General features: G+C 40.6%; 1 protein-coding gene across 8 annotated transcripts in view; it reads left to right on the plus strand.

Annotated features, from left to right (window-relative positions):
* Positions 1-18,507, plus strand: part of LOC134528333 (A disintegrin and metalloproteinase with thrombospondin motifs like) — a 421,345-nt gene that overhangs the window by 309,013 nt on the left and 93,825 nt on the right. For all 8 annotated transcript variants that reach the window (XM_063361874.1, XM_063361870.1, XM_063361869.1 and 5 more), the window contains one exon: positions 7,894-8,096. In XM_063361874.1, coding sequence (XP_063217944.1) covers positions 7,894-8,096 — 203 coding nt within the window. The remainder of the gene's footprint in view (positions 1-7,893; positions 8,097-18,507) is intronic.

Genomic DNA, 18,507 nt, shown 5'->3' on the forward strand with positions numbered 1-18,507 from the left:
TTTTCCGTTTTCCAGCAGCCATATCCTAGCTTGAATGTAGTTTTTTGACAGCTCACTTCATTTAATAGTTGCACATTATTTAATATAAATAGCTGGTATTTGTCCACTTAAATCGTTTGGACTTTATCTCTGAAATGTTTTTAGCTTTGTAACACTACACTACAAAGTTTCTCTTTGTGTTTGTGAACTTTGGTTCGCGCATCTGCGACAGGTGGCAGCACCGTCGTTGTAACGCATTTCCGTTCCTTGACCTCCGCGGCATTACCGAGAGCTGAGATGTTTACACGTAAAAACTTAAGAAAGATAATAAGACTCGAATGAGGTCTGCCCGCCTCAGCTGTTTCTTCCTTGCAGTCGGCGGCCGTCTGCAACAGAAGCCACCGCCTTGTTTGGCCCGGGCCGTTCGCGACGCGCTTGCTTCCGCACAGAACGGCTGTGATTGGTGCAGACAATGCACCTGGATGAAATTCGACCAATCACGAAACCCAGACTGTGGGATGGCGGATCGTAAGCCAGTGGTGGCCTCTGGCGCAGAAGACAGGAAGACAGGAGCCTTACCTTGGCTGAAACTCGTGAGGCCGATGCCTGTTTGTGCTCGAGGGGAGGAGGGGGGTTATTTACAAGCAGGTTTGGCTAATTTTAAACCAAGCTGTTTTTATATAAAAATAATTAAATAAACTATCTTAATTTTTGTTAATGCAAGGCCTATTCCACTTTAACAACACAAAAGTTTGGACATTAATGTTTCCTGTGATATACAGGAAAAAAAATTGTATACTAGTCAAGATCTTATCATTTAAATTATCTTAATGAATTGTAAATCATATCCATCTAAATAGTCCTTTAAAATTAAAAATCAAATAGTTAATTCCTATTCTGTGGTAAATCCCCGAATGTAGTGTAGATCCCCAATCTTTGGGAATCACTCACTCTATGGAGAATCCTCTTCCTGTCGGAAATTAACCCTTTCTGTGGCTAAGTCTCAGTCAAAATTTTCTGGACTTCAGTTCTTCGCTGTTGTATAGCCTTTTCTGGTTCGACATGAGTGGCAGAAATCGGGGGTGTTGCATGGATTTCGTTTGAACAGGCTGAGAACCAAAATAACTATCGTAATAAAATACCTGGCTCAACAGGCGCGTAGCCAGGGGGTTTTTTAGGGGTTCTAACCCCCACCCCCTTAGCCCCAATTATTTTTTCTTAACTGAAAGCAGGTTAGCTGAAAGCCTGGGTGTCTTACTGCTATCACCGGCGTTGACTGGGCTTCCAAAAGTGTAATGATCGCTGTGTGTGTATAGAATTAAGACAACGACATGGTGTCATGTAATTCTTCAAGCTAAAGCTAATTGTTTCCAGGAATAGATCAGTTATGCCGAAACCCAACCCTTTATATTCCTTTTTTTTTTTTTGTATTGTCGAGCTTCGAGCATGATTTATGATTTTGAGTGGACGTAAACAAGGCACTTGGATTGATAAAAATATCTTTAATTAATTTTTTACTTCATCAATCAAACAATTTTTTATTAAAAAATTAATAATATTTTTACCATTACAATATTTAAAGTTAAGTATCGAAAACTGCTAAAATAGCACTATTTTACACCTTAAAATCCAATTTTTTTCCGGGGGTGGACCCCCCACCCCCCGATTTATTAGTGGGGGGGACCATGCTTCTTAACCTCCCCCCCCCCTCCAACTGCAGTGAGCCCTGGGCGGGGTTAGCGCGCGTGTACACTGGACCAGCCAATGAGGTCGCGGACCTGATCTCGCTGGAGGTCGCTACGGCCGTTCACACTACATCCGGGTGGGGCGAGCGCATTCAAACGAAGGCCGTGTCCAACTCAGTCAGGCAGTCGGGTGCTTGCGACCTTGCTATGCTCTTGCCCTTGAGGCGTACTGACCAATCCCGGACCGATTCCGTGTTTTGGCTTCTTCGAACGGCATTAGACAGCTGAACTGGTCCTTCAAAAATATTATTTTTTTTTTAATAAAAATGTTATCAGAAAACAATATGGAACTAGAATCAGTAAATTTTAACATTGTTAGTACCGCACGAATTCACTGCAATTTGCTGTATGATTCTGGCTGTGGTACGTTATTACGATCGGTATGTTTGTTCACGAATTCGTTGAAACTTCCTTGTAAACATGTCAATGATTTTTATTCAATTCGTTATTATCAATTAACTGTTAAAGTAAAAATAATTATTTTACTACATAGTTTAATTTACTTAAAATGTAATTTCACATATAACCAAGAAAATATTATTTTTCTGTTTCCAAAATGTCTATGTTTCTTTAACTCGAAGAACGCGAGATTCGTTTACTTGCATTATTTCAGTTCGGACATCCCATGTGATGTCACTTCCAGTGAATAATAATAATAATAATAAGTACTTGAAAGAACGCCATTTTCTCGCAAATACGGCCTGAGACGTGTTGCTCTTTACCCAAACACTCCCTTACTAGATGCCAGCAAGTCGGTGTGGTGTCAGGCGCAGGTGGGTCCCTACCTCCGCGACCCGCCTATCCCTGCAGCATGGCGGGGTTCAACCTGAGCCGCCCAAGGCATCGGGTTCTCTGCACCGTCCGCAACATATTAGCGTCAGAAATCGTTTCACAACAACGTAGTAAGTCGCCCCCAAAAAACCAGTGCCACTTAACCACACAAGCGGACACAACAGTCCAAGCGCCCAACCCCTGAATGGTAGACTCTTTATACTCTGACCAACTCTTCTTCCTGAACCATCCTTCTGTTTCCTGTAACCAACCTGCTCGTAATTAATGCATGAAATTTTGCATCCCGCATGAAAGTGCCCAGGGTTTTCCCTCTGTCTATGGAGGTTTTACCTGGGCCCAACTTATCTAGTTATAGTCTAGAGTTAAGAAGGGGAGTTAGTCATGGCGCCAATCGCAACCATGGCTGGCCAATCCCCGAACAAGCACACGATGCATGCTCACTTGTCTGCATGGCTTAAACCCAGCATGAATAGGCGTAAAGGCTTCGGCCTGGGACGCACCTAGAGTCTTCCCTAACCCTCCCAAACAAAATACACTTAGTTTTAGTTAGGTTAGGAAAAAAAAGACAACGTTTCACGAAAACATTTCATTAAAATTCGGCCACGAATTCTTTTCTCCCGTCGCGCGCAAAGAAGTTTCGCTTCAAATATTTCAAGGAGAACCACACGTGAGTTCAAATCCCGGCGTTTCACTCAGTCCCGCGCGGGCCGTGCGCTCGACGGTAACACAGGAGGTTACACCCGCGGACCTCTAGTCGCCAGACGCCCTTCGTGAGCACGTGATTTCCTCAGCTATATCCCAGCTTCAGAGCCGCATGATTTGTTAGAGACCGGAAAAGTTCGCGGTTTAAATGACCACCAGGATAGACTCCAATATCCTCTACACACTCGGGAAAATGCCAACCGTTCATTGGCTGCTGACTTGTGAGTCTTCTCGACTGGGTGGCCTGTGATTCGACACTTCTGTGAGTGAGGGTCTCTAATTGGCCCTCGGTCATCCAGATTAACAGTGAACCAATGACAGAAGCAGCACTAAGGTATAATTATTTGAATTTTAGCATGACACGAAATGAACCCGCGAATTTTTCAGGTGTCTAATGATTGTTTACCGGGTTTGTTGGGTAGCAACGTGACCACGAAGCACGTGCATATGCTTCACGTCGACGATTGGCCTTTCAGAACATTTTACACGCCCTTGACGACCGTGAGCCAGTACGAATAAGGCGAGGAAGGGGTTAACCAATCACGTGCAGCACCCGACAAAGGCTGTGAATTTTCCATCAACCATTGAGCACTCTAAAAGGCTTGATTACAGGTAGAGACCTGAAAAAGTCGCGGGTTCATTTCGTATTATGCTAAAATTCAAATAATTATACCTTAGTGCTGCTTCTGTCATTGGTTCACTGTTAATCTGGAGGACTGAGGGCCAATTAGAGACCCTCGCTCAAAGATGTGTCGAATCACAGGCCACCCAGTCGAGACGACTCACAAGTCAGCAGCCAATGAACAGTTGGCATTTGCCCGAGTGTGTAGAGGATATTGGAGTCTATCTTGGAGGTCATTGAACGCGCGAATTTTTTGGGTCTCTAATTATAGGTGTGTAGGCAAGTTGAGTCCAGCCTGAAGTGAAATGGATCCGCGAAATATTATTGGCCCTAATTATAACCTAAATTTGCTTATTCACACCCGTTCATCTCCAAAACGAAGGGGAACATTCGACGCATTTTTTTTGGGGGGGGGGGGGGGGGGAGGGGATGGATCTTATGACGACCTTTCAGATGACGCATTGTCTTGATTCTGTAATAAGTTGTTTTTTTCAAAGTGTTGAAATAGCAACAACTAAAATCTGTTTACAATTTTTTTTTTTTTAATTTTATTTTATCTGTCGATTTTTTTTTTTTCGCTCTTGAAGGGGGAGAGCTCCCCTTACTCCCCCCCCCCCTCAACCAAAGGATACGTCCCTCGTTAGCGGTGTTTCCATGAATCACAGGCCGCTCCAGTGCCAGGTCATTGTCTGGTCGTCCAGAAGCTGCCAGACACAGGCGAGCGTGCCGTCGACTGAGCGATGTGACTGTCAGCGTGGCTGGTCACGTGGTGGCCGTCTGGCTCGCGTCTCGGGGAATCCCCGGGTTCTGTTTCGCCCGCCCGCGCTTCTGCTTGTTTCCCTCCCCACTCCAGGACATCGCTGCTGCTACTCCTTAAGGAGGAGGGATACTGACCGAATAATATCATCTTGTTTTCAAAATATTTTAGGCAATAACAATTTTTTTTTCATCCAACGGTTGATCTTAATTTGGCATGGTACATAAGGCATTTCAATAAATTATGTAAGATAACAGTTAGAGACCGGAAAAATTCGCGGATTCATTCCGCGATAGGCTAAAATACAAATAGTTATACCTCAATGCTGCCCTCTGCTATTTTATCACAACTCACCTGGATGACTCTGGGCCAATGAGAAACGCCCGACCAAAACTTTATAGAATCACAGACTGCTACGTCGGGACGTCTCACAAGACAGCAGCCAATGAGTGGGTGACATTTGACCGAGTGTACGTAGAGCTATAGAGTTCATCCTGGTGGTCATTAAACCCGCGAATTGTTCCAGTATCTAATAATAGTGAATGACGTTTACAAATAGTTTAACCTTTGAAGTCAAGGACGTTTAGCATTGAATTTATCCTCGAGAAGGACTAACACTGCCTTAAGGTATGATCTCTTTTTTAGCGAAGACAATTTTCATTATTAAACTATAATGAATGTTAATGGTATGTTGAAACCAATATGGCAGTTTTCTACTTCAATATCTCCGCCTTAAATATATAGCCTAACAAAAATATCTCCTAAATCTTTAAGGTGCTGAAAAGGAATTGTCATTGTCGTTAAATGATTTCATTGAAGTATTTGGGGAGAACTCCTTTATTATACACATATTTTTGTGACGTGTTACTACCCCCCAATTATTTTAATAAAATATTTTTAAGACAGTGACAAAATTTGTGGTGTTTGTAGAACTTTGTTAAATTAAATATAATCCAGACTCCATGTTCGATTTTTAATATTTTATCTACTATTTACAATAAAAAAGTAGTTCAGCTCCAAATTCAAAGACTTAGACCATAAGTCGTATATATGTTTTCATTTTATTTTGTCTTGTTTAGTTGAGTAGGCCTATAAATTTTTCAGTCGAATTTAGATTCATGCTCCGGGCATATTCTGAATGGTTAAATTAAATAATTAAATCACTACTTATGTTAACAGCAACCACGTACAAGAGACAAATCTGGTAGGTTATGAATACTACAGTTAGAGACCGGAAAAATTCGCGGATTCCTTTCGAGACATGCTGGAATCCAAACTCATTTAGCTTAATGCTGCGTCAGTGATTGGACCGCAATTTACCTGAAGTACTCTGAGCCAATGGCAAACACTCAGCAAAAGAAGTATCGAATCATAAGAATCGCAGTAAAAAGGTGTCCCGATTCGGTAGCCAATGACCAGGTGATAGTTGCCCGAGTACATAGAGAATCGTGGAGTCTATCCTAGTGGTCATTGAAACCGCGAATTTTTCCAGTCCCTAACTACAGTGAATCATAGAAAGCCTAGGTGCTCCGATTGTTCGTTGAAAAAGCCTGTGTGTACAAATGAAACATAACTGTTCTTTCAGAAATAAATATCTTACTGTCGAAGAATTCAAAAATAAATTTTAAAAATTGGAAAATCGTAATTACTAAAAATGTAGCCTAGTTCTTATGCGACGACTCTGAACTTGGTGTAAATAATTTCAGAATTAAGATTATGTTTAAGGCGATATTTGGATTGTAATTTGCAGATGTAAGAAAGACACTCAAGGTTAAATTATTTTTTTAACAGGTTATTATTCATAACGATGTTGAGAGCACGTTGCTGGAAAATGGGCATTAGAGCCATTAAACCTGTTGCGGAGTTAAGTCCAAATCCAAACGACCGTCAGACGCCAAGGGAAAGACACCGAATTGATGATACAAGGACATCTAAAAGATAGCCGGAGTTAATTGGCGGAAAATACCATCAGACCGGTCCGCTATGAAAGGACTGCTGAGTACTTGTCTGCAGATTAACGCCTGTAAAGGTCATATCACTCAGTGAAAGCGAGTGTGCCCAATTTGGCGTACCGAGTTTTTGTTTTGTAAAGTACTTTTTCGTGTATTTGACTTAGCAGGCTATTCAAGCGCCGCTCACTGTCAATTAAGGTAGTAACAAAATAACTCCAGTCATCATAATCGAAAATTGAGAAGACCTTGGTCATTATCACTTTTTTTTTTTTTTTTTGCTATTCAATCTCACCTGCCTTGTGTTTTCTTCGGTTTGTGGACAGTCTTGCGTTCTGCACATTTTAAGGGTGACAGAAACAGAATGACGTCGTCTTGGTTTTAAAAGTATTGTTTTTTGTCATAACAATTATATGCTGTCGTTTTTTTTTTTTTTTTTTTTTTTTTTTTTTAGCCTGGCTTCTTGGACTTCGGCTGTATAGGTTCATGACGACTTAATAATGTGAAAACATTTGTACGTCTCATAGTCTAAAGTGCTACCTAAGGTATAAGTCTTTTGAAGGTGGGGCTGAACAAAATTGTTATTGCAAATCACACAGAAAGTATCAAAGATACAACGCGTCTGAATATATTTTTTTATCGAACAAAGTTCTACAACCACGGCCAAACTTGTCGCTGTCGTAAAACGATTTCATTGAAACAATTGGGAGTGGTAAAAAGTCACAAAAATATGTGGACATTAAAGGAGTTACCCGCAATTATTTCAATGAGATCATTTCACGACAGCGACGAAATATCGCGGTGGGTGTAGAACTTCGTTCAGACTTGCAGAAACGTGTGCCAGTCTCGGGAAGCACGTTAGACCAAGTCGTATTTATGTTTACAGCTTAATTACGTCGTAATGAACCTCTAGCCGAAGTTTTTCAGCCGAATTCAGACTCACTCTGAATAAATTAATGGAATGTCTAGAGACCGGAAAAATTCGCGAATTCATTTCGCGACAGGTTAAAACACAAATATTTATACCTCAGTGCTGCCTCTGCCATTGGCTCACAACTCACCTGGATGACTCTGAGCCAATGAGAAACGCCCGACCAAAGCTTTATCTAATCACAGGCTGCTACGTCGGGACGTCTCACGAGACAGCAGCCAGTGAGTGGGTGACCTTTGACCGAGTGTACGTAGAACTATGGAGTTCATCCTGCAGGTCATTGAACCCGCGAATTTGTCCGGTCCCTACCGATTGTTGGGAGTCGCCTTGGAAGTACAAGCGGGAACAGTTGTGCCTTGTGTACGTGTATGCGCTCATCTTGCCTGGGATGAAATCCAGCGGCCGTGTGTTGGCAGTGCCGGAGTACGAGGTGGTGCCAGTGTCGGGCCACGCGGAGCTGCCGGACCAGAGGTCGCTGCGGCTGAAGGCGTTCGGCCGCGACGTGAGGCTGAAGCTGCAGCGCGCCACCGGGCTGTTCCCCGAGGACGGCGTGAAGGTGTGGACGGCCGAGGCCAACTCCTCGCAGCCGGGCAGCGTGCAGTACACCGAGCTGCCTCAGGTCAGTCCGCCACGCCACACTCCACACGTCCACACCACGTCCACACGTGACGCTATCTGTCGGGCGGGCCCATAACTACCAGCAAAAAAAAAAACTAAAAGTCAGTCATGGGGACCGTCGACAGAAGTGAAAAACTTAAATTTTTTGGTTTTTAATGTGTAATATGAAATCATTTCTACGTCAAATGTACGCAGGAAAATGATTTTGGTATTATATCACTAGCATCTCGGTGACGCGAACCCATACGTTTTGCCCCTACCAATAATAACTTTAGAACTAGAAGAAATGAAGTTTTTTTCATTTGAAATAATGAAAAAAAAATTATTAACTTAAATCTGCAAATAATCAACATTATCTCCAATAAATCAATAACCTGACATTTGAAGAAATTCACATCGTAAATAAATAAACAAGAGAAAAAACATAACCTCAACTTAACTATCTACTAAAATATATCCAATACTCGCAATATGTACCACACAATAACGTTAAAATTTCCTTGGAAAATAAAGATAAAATTAAAAACTTGTATCTTTAAAAATAGAATAATAAAGTTTTATCCTTTAAATATAAAAAAAATTAACACGTCACGTGACCATGTCGATGACGACTTACATGAATTTACTCCCTATCCAAACCTTCCTATAGAAGTTTTCACTTCAAAAAAAATCGGGATAGAGGTTCTAGTTTTATTTATTTTTATTTTTGAAAGGTGGGGTACCCTTGCGGGTGCCCCTTCAAAAACTATATTTAATTAACATATACAAGTACAAAGGAACAATACACTATACAAGGGCACAAAGGCAAGTGGAAGTACAGAAGTCCAGGCCCCTCCGACGTCGAGGTCCTTGAGGATCTAGCTACTCGTTAGTCGGTATGCCGAGTCTAGAGTCGGCCAATGTAGGGAAAGGGGTGCCATACTGGTGATGAGGCTGCACAAAATTTTATGTTAGTAATGTTGATTTATCTATTTCACGACTAATTACTTAGTAAAAGTATTTTTTTTCTAACCTAACTAAAAACTACGTGTATTTGGGAGGGGTCTGGGTTAGGGAGAGAGACTAAGTGCGTCTCTAAGGCCGAAGCATATACGCTCTAATCATGCAGGTGTTAAGCCATGCAAAGAGAGGGATTTGCCAGCCATGGCAGCGATTGGCGCCATGACTAACTCCCCTCACTGACTATTCTAGACTAAAAACTAGATAAGTTGAGCCTAGGTAAACCCTGCATAGACACAGGGAAAATACCTGGGCACTTACATGCGGGATGCAAAAATTTAATGCATTAATAACAAGCAGGTTGGTTACAGGAAACAGAGGGATAGTTCCGGAATAAGAGTTGTACAGAGAAATCATTTTTAACTGTACGAAAAATACTTAATGCTGTTTTGTAATAAATTTATCATTTTATATATAAATAAATAGGAGATGCAAACATTTCTGGTTTGCCACACCACAAAAATACGTAGCTACCAAAATAGAGTGAATTAATTTTCACTGGGTTTGTTTGCCTGATAATACCTTAAGCATTACTTCTCACAATCAATGTAGCTATGTTAGCAATATATTTTGAAAGCTGCTATCTAGCGGACGAGCCGAAAACTACTTCAAAAATATAGGTCTCAGTTTTCTACAGTTACAGTTTCTCACCCGGGGGTCAGTCCGCCGCGCCGCTGTCCACACTTCCAGAAGCTTTCCTCGAGAACCACAGTGCAGTAAAGGAAATATATTTTTAGGGACCGGAAAAAATCGCGGTTTCGATGGCCTCCAGAATATACTACACATTCCCCTGACGAACTTGGGCAAAAAACAACGCCAGTTCGTTTGGCTGGTGACTTGTAAGTCGTCTCAGCTGGTTTGTCTGTGATTCGATCTTTCTTTGGTTGAAGATTTATAACTCGTTGAGATTCGTCCAGATGAACTGTAAAACCAATAGCGAATTCATCTAAAAGGTATTTGAATTCTAGCCTATCGCCGAATGAATTCGCGAATTTTTCCGGTCTGTATATATTGTACATTTGTAAACATGTGGTTCTTGTTAACGTTTGCGTACATGAAAAACATTTTTTTTTTCAATAATAATATTGAGTATTTCTTACGAAAATTGGCACAAATATATTTTAACTGATGTTTCAATCAAGCATTTTTTTAACCATGGATAAAATAATCGAATATTCAATTATTGGACTATATTTAACTTTCTTATACGTATTATATGCGCAGTTATTACTGGAAAGCTATTCAAGGAACCCAGTAATACTGGGTTCAGATTATTACCCGGGAATGTATGCTGTGTGTTGTCCCAGTACCTCCAGTTTTTAAAGTTATTTGTAAACCGTTCCTTGAATAGCTTTCTAATATTAACTGCGCACGTTAATAAGAATAATAAATGAAAATAAGATCCAACTATCGAAATTTTGATATTCTTTACCATGGTTAAAAAAAATATATGCTTGAATGAAATATCCATTAAAATATAAGATTGTGCTCTGATTTTCGTAATAAATTCTCAGTATTATCTCGAAAAAAAATTCATATATCCAAAAATAACCATAGCCATGTGTTGTACAAAGTTACAATATATTTCGTGTATAGCAACTGGTTTCCAAAGGAACCTTTTGTAAAACGAAACAGAATTTTTTTTCTCTGCAACAGCTAATGAACGAAAGATATGTGACAAGTAGGATATGGAGCCTAACCTGTAGCACATACCGCAACGTAAAGGGAATTCTGCAGGTCTGTAGCAACAATGTAGGCTGCGCGTGGGTGTTGCGAAGAGATACAGATGGCTCGGGTTTAATCCAGCAGTCTTCTGTTCAGTGCATTCTATAATCCAGCACCGATCGACAAAGGGCTACAGCTCTGTAGCACTTATAAATGTGTGAGTAAACCGTTACCCCATTTTATCAAAGAAGCTATTTGAATAACAGACGCAGCGTGTTTATTAATTATAAGTATGGGCACCTGTATTTCGCGAATACATTTCGTGTCAAGGTATTTCACAAAATACTGTAGCTTTTCTCCTGTGGTTATTGGCTGAGGTCGGTGAGAGGTGTCGTCCCGCTCTTGACGGGGCCAATGAGAATGTGGTCACCGTACTGCTGCACCCTCACAATTTGTCATGACTCTTAGAAAAAGATACAGTATTATGTGAAATACCTTTACATGAAATGAAATCGCGAAATACAAGTGTCCTTAATTATAAGTGACTTTTTTTAAACAGTAACGCTCATATGTAGGTCCAAGCATATTTCGCGAAAAGAAACCAAGGCTAGCTGAAAGTTAAAACACTGTAGCATCGTCTGTATTCCGTGATTGGGTGGGTTTCTCTCAAGTACATGTCGACTGTTACAACATCAATCACAGTAAGTCAGTGCGGAAGCAAACGCGTCCTGAGTGGCTCAGTCAAATAACAATTCGACGTCTACCGCTGACGGCCTCCAATCACAAGGAAGAAACTGTTGGTGCGGGTATACCTTGTTGCAGTCTAATAGGTGTTCAGATTTTTTTCGCGAAAAATGCCTGGCCCCGACTCATGTAATTTTTCTTTCTTGGCACAGAGCTGATTATTAGAGACCTGCAAAATTCGCGGATTCATTCGGTGATAGGCTAGATTTCAAACACATATACCTCTTAGATAATTTTTCTATTAGCTTACTGTTCGTCTGGACGAATCTCAACCAGTTATAAACCCTCAACCAAAGAAGGATCCAATCACAGACAAACCAGCTGAGACGACTTACAAGTCGGCAGCCAATCAACTTGCGTTATTTGCCCGAGTGTACAGGTGTATGTGCAGTCTATCCTGAAGGCCATCGAAACCGCGAATTTTGCAGGTCTCTACTGATTATCAAACTTGTTTTGAATTTCGTTGATTTTTTTTTTTTTTGTGTGGCAATTCCGCGAAAGCTATATATGGACCGTTCGGTAGTCCGGCAAACCCGCCCAACCGTGGCACCGAACGTGCCGGACTGCGTCGCGGGCGCGCGGTTTGATTGCCGGCGCCGCCGCCGCGAGCGCTGGTGGCGCGCGGAGTAACGCAAGGTCAGTGGTGAGCGGTGCGTGACCCGCTGACCCCGGGCCGGGCGGCCTTGACTACAGTTATCCCCCCCCTTCCCCCCTTACCAACCCCCTCCCACCTACACGTAAATACGTAATTTCTCTTGTCTCCTTTTTTTTTTTTTTGTTTTACTTTCCTTCCCGCCGCATCCACAGCCGTGGCGCTGCGCCGGCCATGTGATGCGCTGCGTGGTACGTGCCTCGCGTGTGAAACCTAACATCCATCGAACCCGAGTCAGACGCCCAATAATCCACATCCGTGCTTCTTCGTGTGGGCCTGTGTATGTATGTGTGTAAATACATATTTGTTAGTAGTATATATAATATAGTAAACAAAATTCTCGCAAAAAAAATCGCTCGTATTTTTTTGAAGTTACTCCTTTAAAGCCGGTAAGGTTAAGTCAAGGTGATACGTCATCGCAGCGAAATAAAAATTAAAAATTAAAAAATTGGTTGTCTGTAAAGTCGGTTTACGGACGATAGTTTAACGTGACAACGTCATAACAAAACATTGATGAAATGATTGCATAGGTACTTTATGAATACAATTGAATCATTTTTATTTTAATAATAAAAGAATAAATACTTGAAATTATACTAGTAATCAGATTTTTAAAATGCAAGAATAAATAACCTTTATTGCCGAAATTGATGTTGTAATAAGCAATAAAAACCACATTAACTTTTCACTTCACTTTATAAACAGTCGAGTGAAAGAGAGATGGATGCGGCGCAAGCGTACAATGAGCGTAACGGGACACAGCGTAACGGAACAATGTGCGTAACGGGACACTTTTTCGTGCGTGCAGCCGGCGTTAATCGATTTATTAGACGTTGTCACGTCAAAAAGAGCCGGCGTAACTCAGTACACGTGAGTAAAGTGAAACCTCTTTGGCACTTCAAACCTCAACTCTTTAAGTGTATATACCGTAAGGGGTCAAACGGCAAAGAGAGGAAGAAGGGCAATTTTCTAAAAACATCACAATTTTTTTACTTTCATTTTTTCTCAATTATTTAATAATTCTAACTTTTTGTATTTATTAGAAATTTGATTAAAATTAAAATGAAGACAATTTTTATTCAACACACGGGATTTGTTTAAACTTTTTAAAACTTGCATATTCTTAGTTGAACTTAACGTATTTATACACTCGAGGGCTCATAATTATAATACGGTGTGTTAATTAGTTAATTAAATAATAATTCGAGACAAATAATTACCCTGCAAAAATTATTTAGTTACACAGCTAAAGCAAGTACTCATATGACACTGGTTAACAATACTGATTTACGCAAGTAATTAAAATAATACGTACTACTTGAAAGAACACCATTTTCTTGCGAATATAATCGCGCCCAAAGAAGTTTCACTTCAAACAATACTCTAAAGTGAATTTGCAGGTTTACATAAAACTTTAAAACACACAACAAACACTTCCCTGTATTTGACACTAAAGCCCCTCGAAACGCGAATTCACGTATCACGTTATAGCTGTCAAATTACTTGCCAAAAACGCGGATGGTAGCAGCCAGGCTGCCTTCAGCACCGCTGGTGAGCAGATGTAGAACTACAGGAACCTTTTATATAGTTTCACTTCTGACGCGCGTGGTAGCATGCAATCATGACGTTTTTTTTTATGTGAATACGTCTTTAAAATTGCTTCCATAGTGGGAGGTAATTCAAATAACGAATGATAACAAAATCGGGGGATACAGTTTGGTGTTGCAGCTACATATCTATAATCTCCATCCAAAGTTTAATTATGCCACTGGATAGCTAAAAGGTTCAAAGAATTCGTTACGTTAAGTGAGGACTGTGATGCATCGCGCGCGGTGGAGGGGGAAGCGCCGCCATTTTGAGGTCATTTTGCGGCGTTTCGAGATTTCCATTTAGTATAACTTTTGACTCGGAGAAGCTACGACGTTCGTTTGAGTTTCAACCGTCAGCTCTCGTCAAAATCTATTGATTGCATATATAAAACATTAGTGTAAAATAGTTACAGTGAATATATATGGCGTTAAATTAAAAAAAAAAAATTGTTGCTATCATAAACAAATCATGTAAACCCGAAGGAGTTCTTAGTGTTCAAAAAACATGATTATAACATACAAAAATTAGGGTATTTTATATTTTGTATATAAAATATTACCTGTTACGTACACGTATTCACATACAACACACGGCCGTGTCCTTGACACAGCCACACCCCTTTATATTTTTACTTAGGAGGATAAGAGGGTTTTTTTTCACGTCTATGTGAAATATGTGTATATGTTGGTAGAGTTAGGTTAGTGACATTTAAAATAAACATTTAAGTCGTTTAAATGAAGTGAATTATTTGAAAAATTGTGTTCTATTCCTCCCGCGATGGTGCACGAGCGAGCGACGAACATCGGACAAGTCCGGGGGACTGATCGGGAATCTGTGAATCGCAATCTTCCCGCTCCGCACCGCGGTGTGAGCAAAGCTAAACAACTGGAACCGCAAATTGGTTTGAGGGAGGATAAAAAAGTTATTATATTTTTTTAAAACTAATCAAAAACACGCTTTCACCAGTTACCTACACACTAAAAAGTTCATAAGTTATAGTTTTAATATCATTTATCGCGATGCTAAGTACTCGAAGGAGCGGTAATGCATTTGTGCCTTCTTTTATTTAAGCGATTCTCACTTGTTCTCTACTGTTCGTTTCGCATTCGGCCCGAGACACCTGACTAACAATGTAGCTAACTGATGAATAGAGACCGGAACAATTCGCGGGTTCATTTCATGATATGCTATAATCCTATCAACTGTATTTTATATTGCTTCTGTAATTGACTCACAGTTTATCTGAAGGACTATGAGCCAATTAAAAACCTTCAACCAAAAAAATATCGAATCGCAAGCGTGCCAGTTGGCAGGTGTCGCGAGTCAGTAGCCAATGAGCAGGTGGCATTTGCCTGAGTGTGTAGGAGATTGTGGAGTCTACCCCAGAGGTCATCGAAATCGCGAATCTTTCCAGTCTCTACTGATGAACTATGTAAACAAATCTTGAAATTCGATTTCAACCTTTTAATAATAGTATCGATTGGAAACTTTGAAAGTTTATGTAGTCCGGACGACCCTCGTCACCAAGTGTAGTGCATGTGACTCGTTAAAACAAAACAAAGGTGCCCAAACTCCAGGGGTCCACCGGTAGCCATTGAAGAGTTCCACTTTCCACCTCCAGGTATCATCAGATCAGTTCGATGGTACCAAATTATTGTATTTTCGTCTGGATTACATACACTTGCCAAGTTTAAAATCGATGCGACAATTAGAACTAGGTTAAAATAGACTCTCAAGATTTTGTTTACATAGTTTGTTAGTTACAAGTGAAGCTAATGAAAGCATGTTATAAGGCATGATGGATATTCCCATCACGCACTCTCCCACACTGTCCCGATGGAATTAAGAAATGACGATAGCGGTGATGAAGTTTGCCTTCCATGAAAACTCGCTGTGTGGAAACACCCGTGAATGAACCAGTTCGAGCCGACAGCAAGAATTGCGTTACTCCTGTTTCATTATTTACGGGTGGGTTTAGAAGTCAAAGGTACGGTAAGAAAATATTTTATGAAAATAATAAACCAACAAAAAACTAAGTTGGCTAATAATCGGAGTAAAAATTATAATAAGTTATATATATTTTTATTCATTGGAATGCGTTTAGCGACAAGAAAATGATTTTAAAATATACTATTAACAAGACGCCACTCACTCAAAAATGTGTGTGTATATATATATATATATGTGTGTGTGTGTGTGTGTGTGTGTGTGTGTGTTACTAAAGTCACGTAAAAACAAATCCCGAAAGAAATTTCAATGTTGCTGGAAGTCCCAAAAATTCAATTTTCCAGCTGGCTTTTGCTTGTTTGCACTTCCTTTTTGAAGCTCCACTTCATTGAATATAATTTGTTGGAGGCTGTCAATTTTAATCATGTGAAAATTCTCTCTGAAAAGGTTTTTAGGTTTATGACATACAAAACATATATCGGGACTTTCCTGCGAGTAGGTCAGTGTATTTCGTATTACATTTGCTCATATTTAATTTGGCTTGTTAGATGTATAAACACTACCACGTGTAATAAAAAAATGGTTCTGAAAAATTCTTGACACGGGTTCAGTGGCTATTTGTAGACATTCTGCTGAAGAAGTGCATAGTGTAGTAAAGCCTATATGCCTAACCATGCTTGTTTTCAACCACGCAGGAAAGATAGCATGTAGCAGCAATTAAGGCTCTTGCCTACCCGGGCCCGTGCAGTACGCAGAGCTTCAAAAAAAAACCACGTGATTTAGAAACTGCTCAAAAAAAAATCCGAGTGGTATCTGTTTACGAAAAGCATCTAAGAAAATTCTTAGGACGGAAGAGTAGTTCTGTTTTCGATTTGTTTTTCTTCAAAAACTGTATTTTTAAAGAAAGTTAAAAATAGCTGAAGCGCATGTTTTCAGATTAATTTTTAGACATGAAACGCCAACTCATTACACCTTTAATCTTAATTTCTCCGCCGTGCAATGTTAATCGTTGCCACTCAACTCTACATAGTTGTCCTACGCACGAGTGAAGACTACATGCCAATCCACAGCCCTGCGCTGAGAGGCGATGCCGCGCTAGAAGCACCAGCGAGCGTCGCACTTATCGACCCGCCTCACCGACACATACACACCCCAGTCCAGGCGGCTGCTGTGGCTGTGGCTGTGGCTGTGGCTGTGGATGAAAAGGTTACTTCCGCCTCCGAATGCCCAAGTAATCGGCGGGATCTCCGACCACGGCAGCTGCTACCATCTCGCAAGCACGGAGTGCCTCACCGGTCTTTTTTTTTCTCTTTCGTAATTTCAATCGACGTCCCTTGAACGTAAGCCAGGCTCGTAATTACGTTGCGTCATCGATCCGCCCCTTCTGGGTGTTGCGACTGACCGCGTAATTAAGGTGCGCATCCTGTGATTGGTCGGTCATTAGCGAGGGCACGACCTACGCCTTAATTCCACGTTAAACAACTCGGATCGCAACTTAATTACTTACTTCTGCTCGGAGACTGATGGTTTGCTTTTCAGACGATCGTACCATCATAAAGAAGCTTCCTATACGATGAAGAAACACTATGTGGGCAGTCGGCACCCGTAGCACAAATGAAACAGTGTAGCTATCAACGGTAATAAAGGCTCGTACCCTTTTACGTAAATAAAAGATAGGAGTCTCTTAATTATTTTAATGAGTTTAGGTATTACATGAATGCCACTCGATTCCCTTTTTTTTCATATGCAGTGTTTGGTAAAATTCATGGGTTCAATGACGTATAGGTAGGGACTGGGAAAATTCGCTGTTTCAAATACCTCTGGGATCGACTCCACAATCGGGCAGATGAAATGCTCATTGAATACTGACTTGTGAGACCTGTGAACTGGGATGCTTGTAATTTGATACTTCTTTAAGGGTCGAAGGTTTTCTATTGGCTCAGAGTCCTCCAGATAAACTGTGAGCCAATCACAGAAGTAATATGAAGGCGCATGTGTTTTGAGTCTAGCGTAACGCAAAATGAATCCACGAATTTTGGCGGTCTCCATGTAAAGACCTATCGTTAGAGACCGGAAAAATTCGCGGGTTCATTTCATGATATGCTATAATCCAAACAACTGTATTTTTATATTGCTTCTGTGATTGGCTCACAGTTTATATGAAGGACTTTGAGCCAATGAAGAACCTTCAACCAAAATAGTATCGTATCGCAAGCGTCCTAGTTGACAGGTGTCACGAGTCAGTAGCCAATGAGCAGGTGGCATTTGCCTGAGTGTGTAGGGGATTGTGGAGTCTATTCTAGAGGTCATCGATATCGCGAATTTATCCAGACTCTACCTATCGTTAGAGACCGGAAAAATTCGCGAATTCATTTCGCGATAGACTAAAATACAAATAGATATACCTCAGTGCTGCCTCTGCTATTGGCTCACAACTCACCTGGAGGACTCTGGGCCAATGAGAAACACACGACCAAAGCTTTATCGAATCATAGGCTGCTACGTTGGGACGTCTCACAAGACAGCAGCCAATGAGTGGGTAAAACAGTAAAACAAAAGAAAACGTAATTCAACGAATATAAATGTCAATAAAAATTATTTAAACAAGTAATATAGCGGCAATGTGTTTTACATGAAATTAATTAACGTTTAAAACAAAAAATACAGTTGTAAACAAGCTTTCTGCGACTGTCAACAAAGCACTTTATGACGTTTTGTCGCTAGGCGACGGTAACGAAAAATGTAAACAAACCAAATATTCATAGTTTTCAGTACTCTGTAATACTGGTATATTACTACATATATATATAATTTT

This window comes from Bacillus rossius, chromosome 1 (genome assembly GCF_032445375.1).
Source record: "Bacillus rossius redtenbacheri isolate Brsri chromosome 1, Brsri_v3, whole genome shotgun sequence".
Lineage (NCBI taxonomy): Eukaryota > Metazoa > Arthropoda > Insecta > Phasmatodea > Bacillidae > Bacillus > Bacillus rossius.